This window comes from Protopterus annectens, chromosome 14.part0, assembly GCF_019279795.1.
Source record: "Protopterus annectens isolate FY-2018-M chromosome 14.part0, PAN1.0, whole genome shotgun sequence".
In the NCBI taxonomy this organism is placed as follows: Eukaryota; Metazoa; Chordata; order Ceratodontiformes; family Protopteridae; genus Protopterus; species Protopterus annectens.
This window is the reverse complement of record NC_056748.1, coordinates 877,528,276-877,554,672: the sequence shown is the minus strand read 5'-3', so window position 1 is coordinate 877,554,672 and position 26,397 is coordinate 877,528,276. Positions and strand designations below refer to the sequence as shown.

General features: G+C 37.9%; 1 protein-coding gene across 1 annotated transcript in view; it reads right to left on the bottom strand.

Annotated features, from left to right (window-relative positions):
* NOC3L (NOC3 like DNA replication regulator) overlaps window positions 1–25,009 on the bottom strand; it is an 825,940-nt gene extending 800,931 nt beyond the window's left edge. Inside the window, exons 1-3 of the mRNA XM_044056662.1 lie at window positions 24,905–25,009; window positions 11,383–11,584; window positions 6,120–6,243 (exon numbers count right to left, since the gene is read on the bottom strand). Coding sequence (XP_043912597.1) covers window positions 6,120–6,243; window positions 11,383–11,584; window positions 24,905–24,913 — 335 coding nt within the window. The 5' untranslated portion in view covers window positions 24,914–25,009. The remainder of the gene's footprint in view (window positions 1–6,119; window positions 6,244–11,382; window positions 11,585–24,904) is intronic.
* Window positions 25,010–26,397: the final 1,388 nt, after the last annotated feature.

Genomic DNA, 26,397 nt, shown 5'->3' with positions numbered 1-26,397 from the left:
TTGAGAGGTACATACCAAACGGGGCGTTGTATTCTATGACGGGTCTAATGAGGGATGAGCACAGTGGGACAATGACCTCCTTTTTTCTGGATGAAAAGCCCTTAGTGATGAGGTGTGCCACATAGGATTTCCTGACTGTTGTGGCGATGTGGTTATCGAAGGTGAGACCACTGTCCACCTGTGTCCCCAAGTCTCTTACCACACTTTTGGTGTTACGTGTACTGCCACCAATGTGGAAATTCACGGGTACATGTTTTTCCCAAATGGGATAACTATACATTTCTTGGCACCGAGCTTGAGCCCATGGTTGAGCATGATTCTGTAAGGCCCCTTTGTAGAATATCCACATCATTTGAGGATTCAACAATGGCTCACAGTTTGCAGTCATCTGCAAACTTTGTTAGCCAGAGTCCCTTAGTGTTGGCCTGTACTTCAGAGAAGTAGATGCCAAACAAGAGCGGTCCCAGGACTGAACCCTGAGGTACTCCACTTGTCTGGAGCTGGATTTGGACTCGGCTACCTTTACAGTGTGGGTTCTGTCAGTAAGCCAGTTGTCAACCCATCGAGTGACATAGGGATTAATGCCCAGCTTAGTAAGTTTATCTATGATTCCAGAGTGGGGGATGGTGTTGAAGGCCTTGGCGTGGTCCAGATAGGCTGTCTGGACCCCTTTACCCTTGTTCACAGCTCTGGAGACTGATTCACCACACACTTGCCTTGCTCTGCAAGTAATTAACTAGGATAAAGTAATTTCTCTTAGATACAGTCAGGAATATAGCTTAGATCTTTTCTTTATTTATTTGAGACTGCCCTGCAATGTTGTTTTAAATATTTCCTGTGATTTCAAACTCTGATGTAAATGTGATTATTTACCGAGTATCTTCTTGTTCTTTTATTATTTATTATTAAATATATTTAAACCTTTCATTGTGGCTGATATTTGTGAGACATATTTAAGTTCTGAGAGTACTTGCATATTTATTTGGTGACACTGTGAAGGCCACTCCTAATAGCCTTGCCCTTGGTCAAACTACCATTTGGATTAACAGTAACATCACACAGTAAGATTGCACACCCTTTTTTAAAGGGCCTTAGAGTAGCCAATAAGGAGTGGCTGGTGGCAGTCAAAACTACCTTATAGTTTGGCAGAAGGGGGCATAGCTAGTAAACCTGTGCCAGCCTTTTCCAGGTGCGTGCGTGTGTGTGTATTTGTGTGTAGACATATCAAATCTCAAAGTGTGTGTGTGTCATCTACTTGGGCAGGGATGTGAAGCACTGGTTGGACAGAGAGTGTGCTGGAGGTCTTGGCCACTAAGCTGAGATCTCAACTCTATAGCTGTGCCAGTGGGGACTCTTATTGGGGATCTGCAGAAAGAGGGGAAAAAATAGCCTCACACTGCCTGTGGTCTCTGTGTACTGTTAAGAGAAACTGCACTTTACTGTGTGTGCGCACTTGTCATCCTCCCAATATACGTCCCTCACTGGTGCTAGTGGTGAGGACTGAGACACTTTTGATTACTGGGCCAGTGGTGGGAGCGTCACAACTTCCATGATGGCTTTTGATATCTTCCCTTTCTTTCCCTTATTGCTCTGTATTTTTGTGTTAAGACTTCATCTATTAATTTAGCTGCAAAGTAATATATCTTATTTACTTCTGTTATGTGACATGAGTTTTTGTTAATAGTCTTGATTACTGTGTTAATTTGTTTTATCAGACTTTTAACATGCTGGGTCTTACTTGATGTTCGGTAATCTATTTCATTCCTTGATCTTAATAGGTTTATCTATCTCTAATGAAATCAAGCGACTCTTCCCTTATATCACTTTCTTCTAAACGGAGGGCACATTCTTTGTTCTCAGTTTCAAGTAAGCATTCTACAGAAAGTTCCAGATCATCTTCCTGCGACATATTCTCTTTGGCTGCATCCTGCGTCATCCATTGCTTTTTCATATGGGAACTCACTGGCATATCACTCCATAACACTGACTGTGTCATTTTCTGTTCCTTCCCTTGCTGTGCAACTTCAAATGAACTTTTGTACTGGTTTCCTACTGAAGACTGTAAGTACCTTCATGTTGCAGCTGATCAGATACTTCCCATTCCACCTCTTTTTTCTTAATTTGGGGACTCCGTGTTCTATCATGCTGTAACTTTACCAGAGCTGGATTTTCTACACTAAATCCCTCACTTCACAGGTAATCCATAACTTCAGTTTCTATTTCTTTAACGTCTGCATTGCAAAATCCTATTTTCTACTTTCCTTCTTTATTTTTCTTATTTTTTACTATAAAATTTTCCACATCTGGAAGCCTTTACTTGCATTTCTCTTCAAATATCTTTGGTGCTGCAATTTTTTTTTATTTTGACTAGATTAGTTTTGCTTTCTCATTTGCATACATATCACACCATATTAAATCTCTTTTTCTTTCCCATATGCATATTTCCTCTTCAGATGTTCCCCCTCCACCTATTTCTCCTTATTTTGGGGACTCTTTGTTCCATCTTGCTATGACATAACCTGTGTTAGGCTTTCTACACTAAATCCTTCACTTCAAAAGGTATTCCATAACTTCAGCTTCTATTTGCTTAATTTCTACTTTACTAATCTTCTGTTCTATGTTCCCCCTTTGTGCTACTACTTTTTGTACTGTGAATTTTTTCATATCTGGGTGCCTTTGCCTGTATTTCTCTTCAAATATCTTCGGAGCTGCTTTTTTTTTTTTGTACCGATTAGTCTGGCTTTCTCCTTTGCATAAACATTACACTGTATCCGATCTTTCTTTCCCATATCCATGTTTCTTTTTTTTATATATCTTTCAAAAACCTTTAGGTCTTGTCCTTTATATTTTCGCACTCTCTCAGTCGCTTCTTTTTCCAGATGGCCCAAGGTTTCTTGGTCTATATAACATTTTTCATGAATTTGTTAAATTAATGAACTCAAATTTGCATTTGAAGCTTTTGACAGTTTTTCTTGTGCAAGTATTTTTCTTTCCTGTAATTTCTCTCAATTTTCTGAATATCTTCTATTCAGAAATGTTGGGCTTCTTGCACATAATTTCTTTCTTTCTTTTCCTCATCACTCTATCATCTTTATGGCTCTGTTTTAGCCTGTGAACTTTTGTGGTTTTGTGGACTACTACTTTCTTCTACAAGGGGGGAGGCCACCCTAAACCTGACCTAATCCCACTGTAGGAATGTTTCCATGTCTTGGGGATTCTGCACTGTCATATTTCCATTCCTGGCACTAGTGTGCATACCAGGATTGGGCACTTTTTATCCTGGGATTTGTGCACCCAGCTATCTTTATTTTTTAAACCACCTTTTGTCCATAATATAAGCTACATGGAACACAGTCTATATATCAGTGTCATCTTGGTGAGACTTTGTGAAATCAAAGGTCCACAACATAAAGGTATTCACCAAGACTTGAGGAAGAACGAAATTCCAGCAATACTACTTTCCTTTGCTTTCTGATTTTATCAGCTATCCATCTAGGCCGCAGTATTCTGCTGCTAATATTGCAGAAGACTTTTCTGCTATGGACACAGTATAATGCAGCCTAACAAGGAGATTGTCATCTGCATTCCTAGGTCAGTAGACCCTGTTCCTAATGTGCTGGAAGTTGTAACAGTTTCTATGACAACACATTCGGGAGTATGGAAGTCCTACCTTCCAACAAAAGCCAGTTGTACTTGCAGATGACTTCAAGAAGACAAGAGCTTCTCTCAATGACAGACCTTCAATGATTCAGTATGACTTAAGCAGACGATAGTTAAAAATACATTTTTGCACTGCTGTCAAGTTAACTACCTATACAGCAACAGTATTTATACTGTCCAGCAAAAACAAGACTCGGAAACAGCTGCAGGAAGGCTGAAGGACCAGTGAGTCTGACAGCTTTGGTGGCTGTGTTGGGTTTCATTACTTTAGTATTTATACTGTGTTTACCGTTAAGCAATTTTGCTTATTATTAAATAAGAAATTCTTTCTGACTTTATAAGCCCAAGATGGCACTCTTACTGTCCTGTTTCATTCTATTACGGATTTTAAATTGTACTTGTTGGTTGTGCATTTTTGTTATTTATTAGTTACAAACCGATTGCACTCCTTTACCATCAAGTGGCAGCATGTCATATTCAATTAATTCTTGTTTTTTTGATGATTTGAACTTTTCTCTTCTACAGTCCTTTGGCTTTTTGAGTTATAAATATTAATATGTATACTCTGCAATTTACTAAGGAAGTGTTTATTAAGTCCTTGTTATATGTTTTGTGTCGGAAAGGGTAAGCACATCCTACTACTGATGCATGGTAATACCATCTTTACGTCATCAAATTGGTCGGTGTATTTAAATAGACTGCATTTGAAAATAAACAGATGATGCAGTGAAAAAGTCCATGGAGTGAAACAGTAGTCTGCAGAAGGTGCGCATGTTTTATAACCAGCAAAAGGTGCCCACTGGTGCTGGCGTTTGGTTAATATTCGGTTGGAGAATTATAGATGCACACACATGCATACATACATGCTCCTTGTCTAGTCTTGCCTAGTGCACACCTTCGCTATTCATGCCTCAGACTATACTATATGTATACCTCTCTCTCTGCTTACTAATCAAATTATTTCATATCATAATTAAAGGCAAGCTTTCTGATGACCAAATAGGTTTGCTCCCCAAAATTGAAAGACCCAGTTCAAGCAAACAGTACTACACTACAGGGCTGCTACCCCCCATCCCCAATCCTTGTAAACACAACTGTGATGCTCACTGTCCAAAGGCATCCCCTGCTTTCCACTTCATATCTCAGCATCACTGGTACTGCTCAGAATATCTCTAATACACATACCTGAATGTGACATACCAAAATTATTATTTAATATACAGATTATGCAGCTAATTCTACTCACATTAACATTTTTTCCACAGGGTCACTTTCATACTCGTTCCCAGTAAATGCATGAACAGGCCAGATGAAGTCAATGCAACAAGAAAATGGTAGAACAGTGAATGTCTATGCACAAAAGTGCTAAGAGGACTTCTTTTACCCATTACAATCCTGTCCATGGAGCAGTATGTGCATTACATCTCTAAGTAAGAAGGGCTAGGCAGTAGCTGAAGATGTAAGAGACTGCTGTATCCCATTCTCTTATAACAAGCAGACAGCAACGTTACACCTCCTGGACATTTAAGGATGAGGACTAGGGCTGAGCAGGATGAAGCAAAATGCTCACTGCATTCCGCTCCGGTGCAAACACTTGCAAATCCTTTACTGCTATCATGTGCCCTGCTACTGCCAACAGTTAGAAGTTTTACAAGTCAGAGACTACTATCATGTTGGTGCTAAATGGAGCAATGGTGCATAATGGGTCTTGTCCTTATCTGTATCACTAAAGAAGCCAGTATTCCATACTCTGCTTCCTTCCCATTTCATGTCATGTTCCCTTCTCCCTAAACACCTCTTTCTAAATATTTATTTCTCTGAAAAATACAGACTTCTTTTCACATTTAAACCTTTGTTTGTCATAATCTCCCTTAATGAGACAACAAATCTTCTCCTTAAGACTTAACTGTGGTGAAGCATAATAAAGTCCTAACTGTGCCCCAGCTGACCTGCACTCAATTAGCGGCACAGATGCTGGAGAAGTACAGGAATATGTGGCTAATGTCCGCTCACACATTCTGGGGTGAAGGATGCAGGCTAGTCTCAGGCATGTTCTGTGCAAAGACATTGATTCACCTCCTGAAGGCAGTACAGCTTGCAAGGCTGCCTTGAGATGGCAGGAGTTAGCCCACAGTCTTTGACAGCAGCATCATGCTGCACCAGTGCTCTCATTCTCCTCAATGCTCACTGGGCCCCAGGTGAGGGTTGGGTTGAACACAGAGTTTAGGGGGCGCAGGGGGGCAGGATTTGCTAAAACAGGTAGGGTAGACCCAGTAAATGAGGGCTGGTGGCAGAGGACGGTCAGATGTGATACTTAACTTGGGAATTACACCAACTTTTTTCACTCTTTTTCTGAAAAGCTTCCTCCCCGATTTTGTATTTCCATTTTTGTCATGTACTCTCTTATTACAACATCAACGTCTACTCCTCAAGTTACTACAACAGCTTAAAAAAAATACCTGGAAGACAAGTCTCTGGTTAAAAAGGAGGCTTTTCGAGCCATTTCTTTCATTAGCTCCAAATCATCTTCATCCATCATATCCAAAGGAAGAGCTTCCACCTCATCTTCTTCATCGTCCTCAGCTGCACACAATATAAACAAAGAAAAGATCACTTTTAATATAAAAAAATGTCTACAAACTAATGGTACACATCATCTCACCAAAAGCATACTACAAACTGTAAAAAAACAGCATTCCCTAAAGATATGAAAACTGTCTGCAAACAGTTAACTATTTAAAACCATGTACTCTGCTCGATTCCTGAATTACTGAACCTCTAAAAAAGATGAAAGTTTTATAAGCAGACATTATCGTTACCTGTCCTAGTCATTAGATAAGAACCTACAGATCAGTTGATTTTCAAGCTCAAATCACAGTTCTATAAACAAGCTCAGGTGAATACTCTCACGCCACATTTTTAAGTGGGACGCATAAAATCCATTTGCAAAACAATGTCTTACATGTCCACAATCTTTCGAACCCCAGCAGCCAAACACTGTTTGTGACAGTATGTAAGCAGATATTCAAAACAGCTGAAATGTTTAGACTGTGCCTGCTAATATGATTTTTAGTGCAGAACATTACACATGCTCTGCCACGTCTGTAACTGCATTCACATTTGTATCAATACCAAAGCTTGTGGGCCATCTAAAATGTACTTATCGGGTCTATATTAGATCAGCGAACGCTTAAAAAAGCGAACGCTGATTGATCAAACTTATGTAAACGAAAGCTTACAATCTCGAACTGTCAGAACAGAGATTTCTTTCCTGGGGGGGTGGGGGGGGTGGAAATCGCTGATCCAAAACACATACACACAACACAAGCACACCAAACAAACAGCAATCCACACACATACACCCAAAATCTGACACCTAACCCTACACTAAACTATACACACACCACTAACTATCCACTTACCTTAACCCAAACCTTAACCCTATGGTCCTTCACTATCGCACACTCACCTCACCCACTCCCTAACCCTAACTCACTTAACCCGCCCTAACACTCACATCCACACAATCGCACACTTACCTGAACCCGACCCGTAACTTTCCACCACAGCACAGAAAATACCAAAGTAACAGAAACAGACAACCAAATTCTTTCCCTAGGAAAAAATTCGGGTTTCTTTTGCTTCGATATTTTAAGCTTTCGCTTACATAAGTTCGATCAAATCAGCATTCGCTTTTTTAAGTGTTCGCTGATCTAATATAGACCCTACTTATCATACGTGCCTACTATTTATTTAATGTATCTGTATTCTCACATGATTTTATTTTTATGCAACATTTTATTTAGTTTGTTACTACTGCAGCTAATGTTTTGGGATAAAAGGTCTTAATAAAGTTGAAGTTAAAACTACATCCCCTGGTCCTGGATAGTACTGCCTTCTTACTTCCCCCTCTCATGGGCTACAACATCCAACATATCATGCATTTCAACCTTGTAAATGCTGTTCCTCTGATGTGCAATTTCCACATTCAACATCCTTACTGTTGTCAAATTACAGTACCCCACTTCTGAAGCTTGCATGTTATTATAACTATTTAACAAAAATGCAGCAGTAATTTCTGGGTCTATGGTCAGACAATGAGTGAATCCTAAGCGAACTCAAAACACAACTCCTTGAAAAATGGTGAGTTTATGCACCCATGGAGCGAAGAACATGGGGTCTGTAAATGGGAAAACATATTACAGAGAAGGTAAAACCCCACAAATTCCACATGTATTGGGGGCACCCCTCTGCTTATTATAATCAACTCGAACGTCTTTGTACCTTAAAGGATGCAAAATACTCCCATCACAGTGACCTTTAGCAAGAGACTAAAAGTTTCAATCTGCATGTGACCAACAGACAACGTTTGGTCACACACTGTTGACAACAATACAATAAACAAACTATTAAATTTACCACCTGTAAAACTCCCCCAGTTTCTGGCTATTACATCTAGAGCAGCGGTCGACTGTGGTGGTGGTGCTGCGGTAGCGTTGTCGCCTCACAGTAAGACATTGTCCTGTTCGATTCTCAGCTAGAGCGTCTTCTGTGTGGAGACATGCATGAATGGGTGTACCTTCGTTGAAGGTTGTGCGTCAGGGCCGGCAACTCGGCACGTAAAAAATCTACTGCCAATCATTAGCGGACTGGAGTTCCGCTGTGGCGATCCCTAACCGGGAAAAGCCGAAAGACACAGCACAACAGCATCTAGAGCAGCGGTCCCCAACCACCAAGGCTGTGGATCATTTGGTACAGTCCGCACAGAGAGAATATAAATCTTTTTATGTTGCGTGTCTGACTGTTCAGAAAAAAAGGCATATATGTAAGAGTGTGTTTACATTTTTGCCTGCATGTGACTGAATGCAGAATGTATGTGTGTGTGTGTGTGTGTGTGTGTGTGTGTGTGAGAAAGCAGAAGAAATTGTGTAAGTGTGTATTAGAGTCAGTGAATAGCGAGATCGATCAAGCCATTATTTTACACTAACCAGCGCTTTTGCGTTTAGCGAGAGACTAAAAGTTTCAATCTGCAAGTGACCAACAGACATAACTTTTGGTCACACATTGTTGACAACAATACAATAAACAAAATATTAATTCACCACCTGTAATCCTTCCCCAGTTTCTGGCTATTACATCTAGAGCAGCAGTCCCCAAGCACCAGGCCGTGGATCACTTGGTACAGTCCGCACAGAAAGAATCAAAAACTTTTTATGCTGGTTTAAAATAAAACCGTGTGTGTAAGACAGACATGTAGAATGAAGAGTGAGAGTGATCCCTGGCAGCAGCAGCATCAGTTAAGAGATTTGCGTACCTTTTCACTATACCTCTCAACCTCTCCGCACAAGACATCTGGACAGAGCCACAAATAATGGGGACAAACAACCAAAAATAAAGACAGATTTTAAATACTGCTCTTATAAACTTAGCAAGTTGCAAGAAAAAACAGAGTTTTCATTAGCATGTATTATCTGAATGATATGAAGTGTGAAACTCAAATGTCTGTAATTATTTAACGACTTCAAATCCACAGTCATTTGCCAGAAAATTACACATTTTATGAGGATGGGACCAAACATACAAGCCAAAAATATGGACAGCTGAAAGGTATGCCCTGTTGACTCTTGGCTCAAGATATCTGTATAAACCTAAAATAAAGGGGGACTAAGGCTCAAAATAGGAACATATTTTACATTATTATTAGGATTTGTGTTTGCATACATTTCTGAAACATAGGTGTGCGTGAGAGAGTCAGCGAGAACGACAGTAAAGAGGTTTGCAGACCTCTGGACCTTTCAGTTGAAGAAATCTGGATAAAACCTAAAATAAAGAGGTAACAAAGGCTCAAAAATAGGAACAAATTTTAAACTACTGCTTTTATAAAATCACATAATTGCTTAAATAAAAGAATGTGCGTTCGAATTAATTTTCTCTACGAAAATAATAGTCTGAAACTCAAATGAATGCTACTACTGAGTAACGTCAATCTCCAATGACTGGCAACAAACCAAACATTTAAGGAATAAGGGACCAAAAAATAGAGTAAATGCCTGGAATTTTTTTTTTTTAAGTGTTATATTCTGGATGTAAAATGCTTTCTCCAAACACCATTAACATATATACTACACTGCAAGTCTGAAACATTAGGTGGAAGAACTATTTTACATCAAAATATATAAAAAAAATATAGTATTTAAAAAAAATAAGCAAGTACAACACTTTACACAGAGCCCATTCTCTAAGCACAATAATACCAGACATGGTGTATGTTAATGTAAAAACGCCCTTCCAGGGGTGTAGAGGCCCTCCACCTGTGGCGTCATGCCTCCTCACACCCCTGGGCAGGTGTTAATTACACATTTATACACACCCTGTTGGACATTATTGCTTGCTTATTATGTACGAGTGATGGCCGGACGCTGGAAAAAAAAGTGTCTTACATGAAACCAGTCCATGGTACAAAAAAGGTTAAAGACCACTAATCTAGAGTATCTCATCAGATTCATCAGAAGCCGCCCTTTACAATTTCTGCCATTTATAAGTTGACTTTTAGCCACTTAACAGTAGGCAGAATACGGTGTCAGACCAAAAAAAATAAAATAAAAATTCGAAGTCATGGAATGCATGCTAGAAGTCTCACTCTACTTCACCCTGCACAATAAAAGCCAAGAGTTAAAGGAACATAGATTCTCATATTTTGTGCGAAGTGAACAGCTGTCATTTAACAGAATTCCTGTGTGCCAATGCACAAGTAAATGCAAAAGAAGCTATCAGAATTTGACATCAATTCCATGAAAACAATTAGAAAACCATATTAACAGCAGCTAAGACTCGCTGCTTAGTAAACTGTTCTCATTACTCCTCCATATGGAATACCCAAGCTCATCTCTAGAAGATGCTAGCTGTTATCTTTATAGACTAGACTTACAGAAAATTCATTAATGTTACTCATCATATGCCAACTCCTACCCAATATTCCCAAAGTATAATGCAAGAATGAGACAGCATTGCAATAGTCTTGTGTGCGGTATACAAGAAACAGATATAGGTCTTAATATAGGACTAATATAAAACTACATGTATAATATGGACTATATTAAACACATCATTCAAAACTTGTCAGTGATGTTATCAAGAGCTCAACAGGAAAACAGATGGACAACTATGACAGACACATAAATCAATTAACTAGGTCAGCATAGTGATTCATTATCTTCATTTCAGTTCTAAATCATCGCATCCTCCAGAACCAAATTTATTTTAGTTATAAAAACATACTACTATTGCAAAATAGGGTCTTTTCAGTGAGTCTAGCAATGTTCTGCACTTACATCATTCAATAAGAGGGTACTATATGCAATATTTTATCCTCCTGTACTTAATCAGGACAGCTTAATTACTTGGTAACATGGTACATGTACCACAGATGTGTTTATAATCAAACTTGGAACAGAGCTAGCTAACAGTATGCAAGAAACAACGTCATCCTCTGCCAGACAGAAATATTGTACATAGAATATTTGCTATTAAATAACAACCCGTATACAGTTTTTGTCTTCACTTGAGTCTTGTGATCAAAACTGCAGTTAATATGCTACCTTGGATGAGAAAAAAAGCTGAGCATTTAATTAATATACATAGTTCACTTACTTCACTATAAAAACAAAGCATATCAGAAAGAATAGTCATCTAAAGGGCATGGCAAACAAGAAAGAGACTCACTTGTTTTTTTCTTGTAGTGCTCAAGAGGAGTAGGTGCCCGGGTGGCATCTTTTAGGCTCTGTCTCAGCCTCCTCTGCTCCTTTTTATACTTCCTTGCAGTGCTCTGCTGTTTCAACTGCTTGTTTTTCAGTTTGTTTGCAAGTTTGATATTACTGGTCTTCAGTAACTTGCGAAAACTCGGTACTCGCTTTGTGTTTCTTCTCTGAAAGACAATAATGGAAATCAGAACAATGGTTGCACCAGAACACTAACAGTAACCGCCTGGGAGATACTTATTCTCAAACTTGTAATTGCAGCAGACCAAGCCACTTTAAAAGGGAATATGTACAAAGTTGTGTACGAATAATTCAGAAGCAACATAGCAAAACTCAACTAACAGTTTGGAAAAAGAGCGATCAATTTATATTTACTTAGATTAAGAATAAGATCCATTCTGTGCACAAAGGGCAACTGCAATGTTATTATATGCAGGCCACATCATACCACTGCATAAATCAGGTTAGGGATGGAGCAGTCTTAAGCAGAACATTACATTGTTACAAAAAACACAGTTAAACTATTGGTAAACAAACCAAGGAATCTGCAGGAATGACTTCCTAACCAAACCAAACCAAGCCAAGCCAAGCCAACCCCCCCCCCCCCCCAACACACAATCTCAAAGATGATTACTGTCTACAGTGAAGCAACAGCTATTGTGGTAACCACTGACTCCAAACTAACTGTAATTATATGCTACTCTAACAAAATAAAATGTGAAGACAGAGACAGAGATTCGTAGATTCACAGACTGTTACTATGCTAATGACTGGGGTGGGGACGGCTATCTAAAACTAGCCAAGTCTTTACCACAACATGGCTACCAATGGGGCTTAATGTACGAACGTGATCTTGTACTCCCTCATCCCTCTCTCTTTCCCATAATACTTTGTATGACTCATGCCAGACATACGGAAGTAACTTTGAATTCCCATGCCACTGACATATAATGGGATTTGGGAGGGTCACTTATTTTCTTTACCGTCTGTAAAAGGACTGCTTCTTTTCTGTCTCTAATAATCATCATTTATGTTTGGCTCAGACCTTGTTTTAAACTACACTTGTTAGATTTTATGAATATAAATCTGAAATTAATTATGTTGTAAAGAAAAGGCTTGCTTAAATGCAGAAACAAAGTTTAAGTAAAATGTGATCAGCAGTCATACTAAATGACCATGGCTTGGAAAAGGAATCTGCTGAATGGACATTATTCCCTTACAGACTCAAGGCATGATATATGCAATAACAAAAATGCAAAATCTGCTTTTAAAGAACAATGACATGTTATTCTGCATGGAAAAACAGGATGGCACAAGAACAGATGTTTTACAAAGATCCAAATAAAATACAGGATGTTCACACTGTCAGAAAAGCTGATCTCTGACAATGTGTTTTCTCAAAAATATGTTTTCAGGATATGCTTATCAGCATTGACATAAGAACACATGTTTCTATACACAGATTCAAATAGAATACAGGACAATGTGTTTTCTCAAAAATATGTTTTTCTTCATAAAAAACAGGATATGCTTATCAGCATTGACATAAGAACATGTGTTTTATACAAAGATCCAAATAGAATACAGGACAATGTGTTTCCTCAAAAATATGTTTTTCTACATGGACATCAGGACACTGTTACAGGATATTCACACTGTCAGAAAAGCTGGTCTCTTACAAGACATTGTTAAACAAGGAAGTTTAGTATTGTTTCTACAGGATAAGCAATTCTCCAAAATATGTTTATGCATGACTAAAAAGAGTATATAAAGAGCTGTATAAATCCAGTTGTTTGGGATATGGTAGGAACACATTTGGTGTTCTGAGGTAAATGTTATATCTCTCACATCATCTGTACTATATGAGAAGTAAAGTTGGAACAGTACTTTTAAGCTGCAACGTTTGTCTAGTTTTATTTATTATAAAAGTTATTGGTTACTGCTCTTAAAGACAAGTGCTGCAAAGTATATTCTCTCATCAGTGTATATTCTGCAAGTTTCTGTATGCAACAGACTGTGAATGCAAATATAATCAGACTTTGAATTTTAGCAAGAATCCATCCAGGCAAGAAGCAAGAAGCAAGCAAGTAAGAGCAATATATAATATTTTTTCAACACTTAGAAGTTATCCAGCCATAGCCAGAAAAGTAACTAAACTGCAGGTCTTTAGTCAGCGTTTTCTTTTGCAGTTCAAGAGGAAATGAGAGTCCACTCCCCCCACACTACTGCAGAGGTGTTAAAACTATGACTGCACGGAGAAACCCCTGCAGAATCAATACTAAAAGACAGTGTCTTTGTGCCACCACCTGAACCTACACATGTTGCGACCTACCAGCCATCTCCTACTTTCATGCCAATCTTGCATACTCCCTTCATTTACCAAGCAATCCTTCCTCACTACGTTCACCCATTACTCTATGTTGCAGTCTTCCAAAACTCTATCCACCTGGATTATCGGATCTGCCACAATCCCTCTCCACTTTCCACCACTGTCTGAAACTATTTCATCCCCCCAACTTGAAATAAACTGTGAATTCCAACTTTTGTTACTCCGGCAGCGTTTCTTTCACCCCCATCTGAACAGACCTAGTACCTGCAGTACCAGCACTAATAGTAACACTACTAGTATTACTCCTACAGTAATAGTGATCACTATTCAGCCATCCTCCACATGCTCTTATCTAAACCCTAAACAGTTCTGTTGATAGTACCAAGGAAACACAAGGAAAATGAAAACCCTGAAGGCATATGCCGAGGCACTAATTCATTTTTGCTTTTCACACATTATTAAAAATCAGGAATAAAGTTGCTTTTTGCGCCAAATAATGTTCTTCTAAATTTTGGAGTGTATAAGAGTCTATATTTGGCAACAATGTTAAAGTTGTGTTTGTAACACATGGAAAAGGAAATGCAGAAGTTCCCAGATTTGTGATAATACTCTGCCAAGTTCTACTGACACATTAAGTTCAAATCTGCAAAAAAGGAAGCACTGATCTTACTTCACTGTAAGGTTTATATGGAAAGTGCCTCTATGTGGATATGGTGGCAGCAAGCAACGGACCATTTTTTCCAAACGTTCATAGTTGGCACTGGGCACAGTATTAGCATGGAAAAGCAGACGGACTATTTTGTACATAAAAGATGTGATGACGCTAAAAATTAAAATGGTCAGAACTGGCATTAGTGCAGCTACTAAAAATGGATCATAAATAAAAGGAATAAGCAGCTTAGGACAAAGATTAATGGCATAGAAAAGGTTTAAGACAGTTCAATGTTTTGAGTAGCATCTTAAAAAATGTCCATTAAGGGTAAACCATAAAGAGAACATCATCAGCATGAAAAATTAGAAGTACTAGTAAACTGTTCTTCATGTATATTAGAAACACACGTAAGAAACACCAAATATTACGGCAGCAGTTTTCTAGGCATAGTTGTATGTTTTTGGTATCATAATCACTGGAACATATAAATGACAGGAATGCATCTATTATTTGGATAAAGGACAAGATGGTTAGAAAACGACATCGAAAGTCCCAGGATACATCAATAAACAAACTTACAACACTGACACATTTTATGACATGCCATCGATAATGACTACAGCAGAAGGAGAATTCCCCAATATGGAAAAAGAAGACAGAGACCCAATGTACAAAGATAAAGATTCAAAGGTTTGCTATGCAGCATGGGGAAAACTCTTGGAAAGCAAGCTGTATAAAAGTTAAATATTTTAGAACAAAGGTCCCTCACACACACAGACACACACACACACACACACACACACACACACACACACACACACACACACAAACACACAAAATGGGTCCCATCAATACAAATCATACTTTGGGACAATATGTCAAAAGCTATGGGCAAATGTTTACAGCCTAAATCTTTTTGACCTAGCATAACATTCAGTACTGTTGATCACACTGAACTAATCAATTAAAATCTACCGGGATGTACAAATACATAACTATCAGAATTTCTCCACTGATATCAAGCTAACAACTTGCAATAACACAACAATCAAGAAGGGAACTGGGTACCAAATAAGAGAAGAATTCTACAGATCTACTCTGGGCCCTATTGTCTACAATACGCACCAGTAATTTATCACTGCATGAAGAGCACTGTGTATTAAACATGCTGATGATATAAAAACTGCATCATGTATATCATTCTTCAAGGACCAACACAATTAATAAATGGGGTATTTATAAAATGTTTGATGGCAAATGCACAAAAAATGGATAGTTAACGTATAGCAGGTTAAAGGCTGATGACAGCTACAGCTAGGATGATTTTATGGCTCTTCACAGAGGGAATGTACAGAACGTCTTGGGTATATTAGTAAATAAGCTAATTCTGAACAGGACACGAACATTATCTGTTGCAAAGATAGGGAGAAGATGGTCACAATGAGATCTGCATCAGGCAGCCAGTCATGCATTATGGCCTCTCTCAACACCAGTGTAACAAGACCCAATCCGGAATTTGAGCTTAACTTGGGTAACCAAATGGCAAAAAGATGACTTGCAAAATGAAGCTTACATTGGGACAGTCATTAGTATGCGTCTTCACTTTCCAGGTCATAAACAGTTAGGTGGAAATATGATCTTGGTCCACAAGACTCTTAAGGATGAATTCTATATGCTTCGCCAAGCACAAATTAAATTTAAGATATGCGTATTTACAAATTAGAGGGCAGAATTTGAATCCTAAAATCTTATTGTGAGAGCCGTCTGTAGCAAGAAAGTGTGTAGCATTATAGATAGTTTTAAGGAAGTATATGTTCAACTAACAACTTGCAATAACACAACAATCAAGAAGGGAACTGGGTACGAAATAAGAGAAGAATTCTACAGATCTACAAACCAAAAACATTAGACAGATAATTGTCAGGACATGTGGAGTTTTTCCTAACTCAGAATCTTAAATCCATGCCATGTTATATCAACTACAACAAGGCAAATCACAGTGCCCTCAGACTTTATCTATATAGAGAGCTGTCTTTAACAGAAAGGTCCTTATCAATAATAAACCACTAATGAATCCAATTTATCACATACACACTAATACCCAAATTGTTTAACCTATTTATTAGTAAATCATGACTAATACCGAAATGCAGTTAAACCAATGGCAGCTGTCTTGATAATATAACTTAGCACATCCAACAAGGTTTGTAAAACAAGACTAGGAGTCTACAAAGGCACGCTAACAAGGGGCCACATTATCAAGTCAATTTACGGAAGAAATAAAGTCAGAGGGTAAAAATTCAAAACATGTCCACACTATACCAGTTTAACTAATCAGCTGATACTGTACAGGATTTGTTCAATTGTCACCTTTTTAACCGGGCTTTGCTACTTTTTTCCCCCCAGAATGAAGGCACACAACAGCATATCAATGATAATGTGCAATGTAATATGGCAAAAAGTTATCCCTTTCATATAGAGAAATAATTCATACTTCCTATCAATGGCCATGCTACTAGCTTCCTTTACCTGTCTGAGAACAGTGAAAACGTCTGTCACAGAAAAGACTGGACAATGAATCCCTGTTGTACAATGCACTGGAACTGTACTCGATCAGCGTAACTACTGCTACCCACATGAATTTCCCACTGAGAAATACCTCAAGGATACTGACTCCTTATCATACGACAGTTTTGTTTTCTTCTTACTTGCATAAACTATAATATGTAACAATTTGTTGCTACTTTTTCATTTTTATAAAAGATGGTTAGCCGTCTTTCACCTCTAAGGCCAATCCTAATTCAAAGATTGTCTTGACAATAAGCAATTCATGAAAGATCACACTCAGTCATTTCTCACTGTTCTTAGCTTACCTCACTGCTAATCAGTATAAAATGTGTTCTCTTTTTATAGTTTATAGTATTACAAACTATAAAAAGAGAACACATTTTATAGTATTACAAACTATAAAATGTGTTCTCTTTTTATAGTTTGTAATACTCTTACTACTTCTCTGCTCTGATTTACTGCTATTTTTATGCCCATTAAAAAAGAGTTTTACCATCAGTACATCTCCATGTACCATCTCCCGCAGGCTGAGATTGAAACAGGTCCAACGGGATCAGCTTTTACCCAGTTAAATTCAAAACAAATAAATACATGTAAGCCAATCAAGTTAACTGCCAAGTTCTCAGCAGTCTTTATACATTTATTTTCACGTTGCTGTCAATACTTTTGATTTTTTTTAATACTATAGTTTCATAGTTTAGTACTAGGCTATCTGCCCTACGGCATTTATAAGCCTAGCCATAGTGTATGTGGCTTTCGCCACCCCATGTAATGGTACAAAAGTATAGATTTAGTTTACTGTGCCTCTGTCTAGTAGTGACAGAGATGACCCCCGGGGTAAACCTACGATCTCCCATCCACTCGTCAAGATTTCTCTTGAAGAGAGTCAGTGAGGGGCTCTGCCTAACATGAACTGGGATCCTGTTCCAGAGTGTGGGAAGCCTCCGAGTTATGAATCTGTCCCTCCAGCATGTCCTATTCATATTTGTGCTGAGGTTTAGATCTTTAGCTCTCGTGGTTCTGATGGATTTGGATTTTTTTGAGATGGAGCATGTCCATCAATTCCTGATTGGACATGGCCTTGTACGTCAGGCATAGATCACCTCTGAGTAGGTGGTATGCTACTGAATAGAGCTGGAGTTTCTTTAGTCTGGCAGCATATGACATATGTTGGAGACCCTTGATCCTCTTGGTGAGGTACTTTTGGGGTCTCTCCAGCTGCTGCAGGTGCCGGGTGAGGTACATACCAAATGGGGCATTGTACTCAATCATGGGCCTGATAAGGGAGGAGTATAGGGGTACAATGACCTCCTTTGATCTGGATGTGAATCCCTTCTTGATAAGGTGGGCAAGGTAGAAGGTCTTTCTAACCACTTTGGCAACGTGGGTGTCGAATGAGAGGTCACTGTCAACTTGGGTCCCAGGTCTCTGATTACTTTTTCCGTACTCAATGGATTACTGCCTATGTGATAATTTGTGGGTACTTTGTTTTTCCCAAAGGGGATGACTAGAAGTTGTATAATTGGCTCCACTAAATTTCCTGCAGACATCATCCTGCACTTTCTGGGAAACCATCACTTTGAGTTTAGTCAGAATGCCTTTACAGTTGGGCATAATATAGATATTTGTTGCATAACATTCTCTGTATTAGAAAGTTAAGTAATACAGTCACACAGTGGCATTCTCCCAAGCACACACACTGAAGAAGAGGATTTCATTACCTGTTTCAGTTCATTCTCAAAGTCAATACTTTTCAAACATACTTCAATACATAAAATTGCTGTATTGTAACTAAATCATTTGCAAGACTGCTGACGCAGGCACTTTACCAACTTCTAAAAACATTTCATCTTATACTCCAAGGAAGACACACAGCGTTTTGCAACATCCAGTGGAAATAACTTAGTATTTACAACAGCAAGAATAGTCTGAAGAAAGTCAAGAGTTTGGACTACTGCAACTACTTTTTTTATTCTAGACACCCTTCTATGTTGGATATCCTGTCTGTAGTTAAAGACAGGCTGCATACCTACCAATAGCTACTGCTCTTTCATCAGTGTTAAACCACACTGTTTAATTATCTCACTATACCTTCTTGTCTAAAAGTTTATTAAGCAATTTCAAGCACATAGTATTTTGGTACAGCAAACTTAAAAATGTTCAAAGTTTGCTTCATGTAATTAACAAGTACCAACCTTCCACTTTCTCCCAACCAATATCAAAACAATACTTTTACTAAGGGATTCTATTATAGCAATCTGATTTCACTCTTGAGATCTTTTTAGTGGCGAACATATTTGTCCAGAAATGTGGGTCCACTTTTGAAATCTGAGTTTTTAACATTAGCAAGAGAGCCTTTTAGGAGGCATTAACAATATCTGAATAATTTTACAAGCTTTCTTTTGCAGTTTGATAATGAAAAGTTTATAATTTTCTTATCTCTAAGACTAAATTACTCCCGCAATCTAATTTGTATTAATGAGAATGTTTGTTACTTCAACACTGCAGCATTCAATTTACCTAGCAGCAGTGCTCTTAAATTTTAGGGCGAACTTTAGAAGTCAAAGTAATGCATCTGCGTTTATAAAACTACCTGTTTTAGTAAACATCTACATGATAATGGACTAATCTTAATGGTACTTCCTTAAGATGTTCTTCCTATATAAATAATCAAGTACTTAAAAGCACACAAGTTCTCTCCCAAGTTCAAGAAAGAAAGAAAAAAATAAATAAAGAAATAAACAGCATTTCTCCTCGGGCCTCCGCTGAAAACAGGATCTGTGGAACCTAGTCGGACTTTCCCGGTCAACAAATGTTAAATAAATAAATAAATAAATAAATAAATAAATAAAATAAATATCAATGGAAAGCATTGCGGGGAAATCTGCATTAAATTATCATGTACCTACACTATCACTGACCTGGATTTTTACATTACATTCAACTACTGTAACTGAAGAATGTGTTACTGTCCGTTTTAGATACTCTGCAAATTGCACAGTTTTTTTCTCTTCTCAGTTAACTAGTGTTAATTTTCCCCGAATATTTCAGCTACCTGATGGATCAGATTACTTTTTTCATTTTGTTTTTTCTTGTTACAGAATGACAAAAATAATAAATATAAATCTGACAAAAACAACACCATTAACTTTGTTTAGATATAATACCTGAACAAAATGCTTTCCATTTATTGACCATACTTTGAGCAACAGTATCATGTTATATTAGAAACATCAACAGTCAAAATGATTTCTTCAGTTTCTTAGGCCACTTCACAGCATTTAGTGAGTTAAATGTCACCATGCACTCTTATTTCTGTGTTTCCTTATTTGAGACATCTCATTAATAGAAAGCTTTCTTTTTATTAAACCACAGCCCAAATAAATTTACTGAACCTCTCAGTGACGTTGCGCAAGGGATAATGTAAGTTGCATCCATACACTTTTAACAGATACATCTCTGTGCTTGTGGGATGAAAGTCTAGGACAAAAGTGAGGAGTGTCCATAAACTGATGTCACTGAAGTTAAAGTTTGCTGCTTATTTTTCAGTGACTCAACATCGAGGAAAGTGATAACTTTCAAAGCATTGTTTTTACAAAATGAGTGGCCAGAAACCTTTGCTGATGTGGCAAAACTGCTGTTCATCACTTGACACACACCACCCTGTGGCAGCTGGGTAAGTATTAGTGAAAACATCACTAAGTTACATGGCCCTGCAGCTGGGGTACAGCCAACATATGATGTTATACTCTTCAGAACATTAAAATAGATACCCCCCACAATAATCTAAATGTAAAACACCGTGGAAGAGAGATTTACTTCTCCCTACCAACTCTTCCCCAAAAGCAAGATCCAGGATTTGTTGCTTATAACATCTATGCTGCTTGCTGTTTAACTCAACTGCCTTAAATAATGATTCAGATTCATTCCCTAAAGGAAGCAATGTTTAACAAACATTAACAGCATTCTGTATTACACCAGGATATTCCATAGCCCGGCTAGACTTTTCTTTAACTCTAATTAAAGATTTATTTTGAGGTCATTAGCACCTGCAAGCGCAATTGTTCAAATGCATTCATCTCGCAGACAAAGTCTTTCTACTGCTTGGGTCTGCAGCTCAACATGCAGCCATATGAAGTAGGAAGCAGACAGGTCATGTTACTTAAACATGCTTAATAAACACACGAGGGGTCGCATGCAACTACATAACTGTAAATACAAATGAATAACTGCACATCTGCATGCAGCCCAACAGAAATCGTTATGCCTGTATATACAATATGAAGTCTTTGCTGCAGCAATTTTTCCCTTCATGAATGTGCATCTTGATTCTATAGTACTGATGAAGAAATACACCCAGACCGTTACTCTCTAGCCGTGATCAAAATGCCTGAACAGACGCACCAGGTTAGTTAATGAGATGAAAGGTGGGCTGCACGTTTACTAACAGTAGATGCCCAGAACACTGCTCAACCCACCAAATGGAAAACTCCAGCAATGACTTATATCTTTACCCTCTGTACAAAATAAATGATAATGTATCACTCCAAGTGCTTGGCAATATCTTGTAAATTGATATATTTCTAAACAGCCTGATGAGGAGTGCTATACCAACGATTTTTTCAGTCCTTCGTACTCCCATTGAGCATTTCTTGCTTTGTGCCCCCATAATATGACAAAGCCTACATGCACTAAATTAGGTAGCTAGCTGCAGCATTTACTTATAGTGCACTGCAGTTACGGTTTCTTAGACTGCCTCTGGGAGAAAGGCGTCGGTCAGTGATTTTTCTTCCTTTAATTTGTGCCAAGTGTAAGCGGTTAAAAGCCTTTCAATTAACATCAAGTCATTCATCAACCATTTACTCATTTACTCTAATTCAGGGTTGGGAAGGACAGCGTGGTTGGTTCTGGAACTCATTGGGTACAAGACAGTGAAATTAATCTTACACAGGACACTGGCGAAACTAATCCTGGATAAGACAACAGTTTGCATCAAGGCAAAAACTCACAATGAAAAGGAGAACCAAGAGCTTTCAGACAAAAACGCGGATCTCTGTGTCACTCTTTCATGGATCATTTAAATATTATTCTAGACAAAAATAGGCAAACTGCAGGTTTCCGTAACGGCCCTGCTCATTCATCAGAGAGTGACATTAACATTTCAGAGATGTGGTAAGGCCACTTCAGGAAAGTAATAGTGCTCTATACTGTCTTAATTTTTCTCAAGTATATGAACTACTACACTTCAATACTGAAAATTCAGAATTTCTGAATATAGTGTTGCAGCACAACCAGAGTCTTAAAAACAAGAAACTCTGTGGAAAAGAGGTAAATTATAAATGTACATTTGCTTTACAGCCCTTTTGTAACCCCAGCTAGATGCAATCTTGGAATGTAAAATAATTAGCAGTAACAGTAAAAACTACAGAAAGACTGCAACCACCCATGAGATGTTGGTTGAGACATGTTAGACAGAACATTAACTCTGAAGATCAAAATATATGGGCAGTAAAACAAAAAACATCTAACCTAACATAAACAGAACATTACTGAAAATAAATAACTAAAACCAACCAACGGGAAAAAAAGGAGAATTTTTGGTAGAAGGGACAAGCTCCTATGCACACATACAAACTCCGTGATTGTAAACCCAGAAATTTTGAGCCTGTTAACTGTCCACTGTTTGATCAGTGTTCTGTCTGGTTAATAAATTTAAATAAAAGAAACAGACAGCAAGCACCAACATAATAGGACTACCTCCATAACACATTGGCAGCATTTCTGAGCTACTACAAAAACACAGAGTACCAAAGACACCTGGATATGGAGCATTTCTGAAAACAATACAAAAAGTAAATAAATAAAATGGTGGCCAGGATAGTGGACCACATACATGATTGTTTACAAAACCCACTGAAAAGATTTGAGAAACAGGCAAAAAAACATTTTTTTTTTTTTTAAGAAAAGAACTGGAGACACATGCACATCTTGCTAGTGGGTGTGATACACTCATGGCAGAGGGTCGATATAATGAAATGCACAATAACATGGAAAGGCTGTTGCACTGTGGACTGTAACTGAGAAGCATTGGAAATGAACTACAAAGCATAATAAAGAATGGTGAAGTGGATATCACATGGGATTGTCCATTAAAACACTTAAAAAAAATGAATGCAAAAAAAGGTAACATTTGACAAGGAAACTGCAGCTATACAAAGGAATTGGGTAACACTACTGAAGTTCAAAACTTATTAGTACTAGAACTGCCTTCTTTATTGTCTTCATAAATAACAATGCAATGAAACCAAACTATAAAATCATTTTTTTTGTAGTTGACAGAATAATCTGCAATACACTAACTACACAAATGATGCAGACATCAGAAGCTAGAACTTGACAAGGTTAGAAAAACTGCAGGTATATAAAAAATGTACACTTACTACAAAAAGTATATGGGCGAGCATTATAGAAAATAATATACAGGGAAGAAAGTGTGATGTTGTTCAAAGTACAGAGAGATCTGGTGGCAATTACATCAAATGACTTGGGAAATTAATGCACAAATGCAAAAAAAAAAAATTCCTGGGGCAAAGAGGAAGAGGGATCACACACACAAATAGAAATTTACTATGACTCATCTCAAGCACTGTATGCAATTCTGGAAGTCATACTTCAGTAAAGGCATAGGCAAGACTGATTATATCTTAATGTGGACAGTCAAAATAATGTACCACCTGTAAAAAGCTGCATGTCAGGGGATGAAGGTGAACATTAAAGAAACGTGTTACTTACAACCCTGAGGAGAGAAAAGACAAGATATATAAAAACTACAAGAACTGGACTATGCAGGTCCCCTTTCCAGTCACAGCCTAGTTACAAAGTAATTCAGAATAAGAGTACAGTGTATGTAAGACAAAAGGACAACAGTGTTCAGTCGTCTGATAGGATACACAACATGAGTGACATCTGATCTCCAAATGGTATGAATGCAATTCTCCAGCTATAATACTTTAGATACCTGATCCAAGCGTGGACACAAGGGAATCTACTGAGAATTAATATTATGCCTAAAACACCAAAGAAATCTTCATCCAAACATATAAACTGAAACAAGACCGGACACTGACAAATGTGTTTCAGCTGTCAAAAATTTGTGTGGCATCAACAGTTAATAGGGAATCTTTGCACCAACAGCATATGCCAAGTATAAAAACAAAATTATACATTCATTTTTGTTGAAATGATAAATCCACTGAGCCAAAAACCTTCTTATAAGGGTAGTACATGGAGAAAAGTTTTAGAATACAAACAAAGGAGCAATTTAGGGAGTATCTGAGCAGTCTAAAAAATCTATCTTTCAGACAAAACATGAATATCGAGGAACCTCACACAAATAATATACAAACCCCACAGATGCGAAGCATGGGGCTTTAACTACAACTATATAACAACATTAATCAATGCATCAAAATAACAGCTAACATCAACAGACCAGTAAACAATGACAGATCTACCAGTAAAACAACGTTTGGGCTACTAAGATCTTGGAGTAATAGTTACCACCCAGAGCACATAATAACAACATGTTACCTACACGAGTACTACTCTTACTGGAAAACGAAGAGCAAATAAAGTTGTTACAACCGTAGGGTGTGTTTAGTTTCCTATAGAAACACAGATAGCATAAACTAGTCAATTAAAATAAATCAGATAAAATACACTGCATGCTTAAAAAAGTACAACTTTGTAATCGTAAATAAACTGTTCCCTGACAACTGCCAAGTGTGAGTTGCACACCTAAATTCAATTGCTATTTACAACACTGCAACTGTTTAAATTACCCTAGACAAATGTATTAACAGTGACATGAACATTCAATTTAACAGCAGTCGAGTAACTGTTATACACACACAAATGAAAATGCATTTGATAACTTACTGGCCCCATTATGTTACACTATACAACTTCTTCTAATCACATGTACCCAAATCAATAGCGAGCCAGAAGAAATGTTTACTTCACCCGGAAGTAGTTTTTCCTTAAAACCAATGACTGTTTTCTAAAGAGCAACGGTTGTATTGATGTAGCGTTTTCTCTGCTTAAAGGGGTAGGTAGTGCCACCGTGTGTTCACTGTATGACGCTGCATTGTTTTTAGTTAGGGGGGGGGGGATTTTAGCTACCTAGGTTTTGTGGTGGGGGGACAATAACGTGTGAAAAATTAATAATGTCACCACGTACTTCTCATTTGTCACACAGATTTTAATTTTAAATTTAGCTCCATCCCTTCCATACCTCTCAGTGCAAGAAATCTAGACAAAGCCAGAAAGAATGGGTGACAAAGGCCCAAAAAATAGGGACAGAATTTAAATATTCCTCCTGTAAACTTAGAAAGTTGCTAAAATAACATGTTTTGCATTATTATGTATTTTCTGAAGGATATAAACTCAAATGTCGGTCATTATTTGGTATTATTTAGAGACCTGAATCTTCAATGATTTGCCAGAAAACCACACATTTTATGAGGAACAGACAAAAAATATGAGGCAAAAATATGGACATTCTGCAGAAATCTGTACAGTTCAGAGGTATAATCCCTTCTAAAACTGGATTTTTTTGAGGTGGTGGATTATCGTCAGTAAATGCTGATAATCCTTACAGTTGCATACAAGGGTCCATAATTATTTTATTTGTCCCTAATTCGGGAGGTAGAAGGTTCAGAGCAATGCCAAATGTCTATTTATTTTTATTTGTTAGCACCGTGATAATCAAATGGACTTTAATCCTATAAATATATGGTTAAAATATAGAGCCATGTAGGGTTGCAACCTGTCCCTCTCTGCCCAGGACAGTCACTATTTGAGCAGTTGTGTCGTGAGGGAAAAAAAAAAGAGAGAAATGTCCTGAGATTTTAGGACAATCACAACGCCCAACCTTCAATGAAGGCACGCCCATTCACGCATGTCTTTCAAAGGCATGTCCTACCCACGGTCGAGTGGCCTTCGAAAGACATGCGTGAATGGGCGTGCCTTCGTTGAAGGTTGGGCATCGAGCTGGCACCTCGGCACCATAAAAATCTACTGCCAATCATTAGCGGACTGGAGTTACGCTGTGGTGACCCCTAACCGGGAAAAGCCGAAAGAAGAAGAACAACAACATTAAGTTTTCTTTAATAGTCGTATAAAACAATTATCTGAAATGCCTGTCATATGAAACAAACAAGCAACTCAAATGTTACAAGAAGAAGCTTTTATTTTGGCAAAAAAAAAAAAGTGAAGTTATGTCCTTTGCACTGGCCATGAGTATGGTTTATCATGCTCCATCTCACATTTCTACAAAAAAATGTCTGGCTTTGGGCATTTGAAAAGGTGGCAACACTACAGCCCCAGATTAAACTGCAACTTGTTTTGCTCCTTTTAATAATGACTTGTTG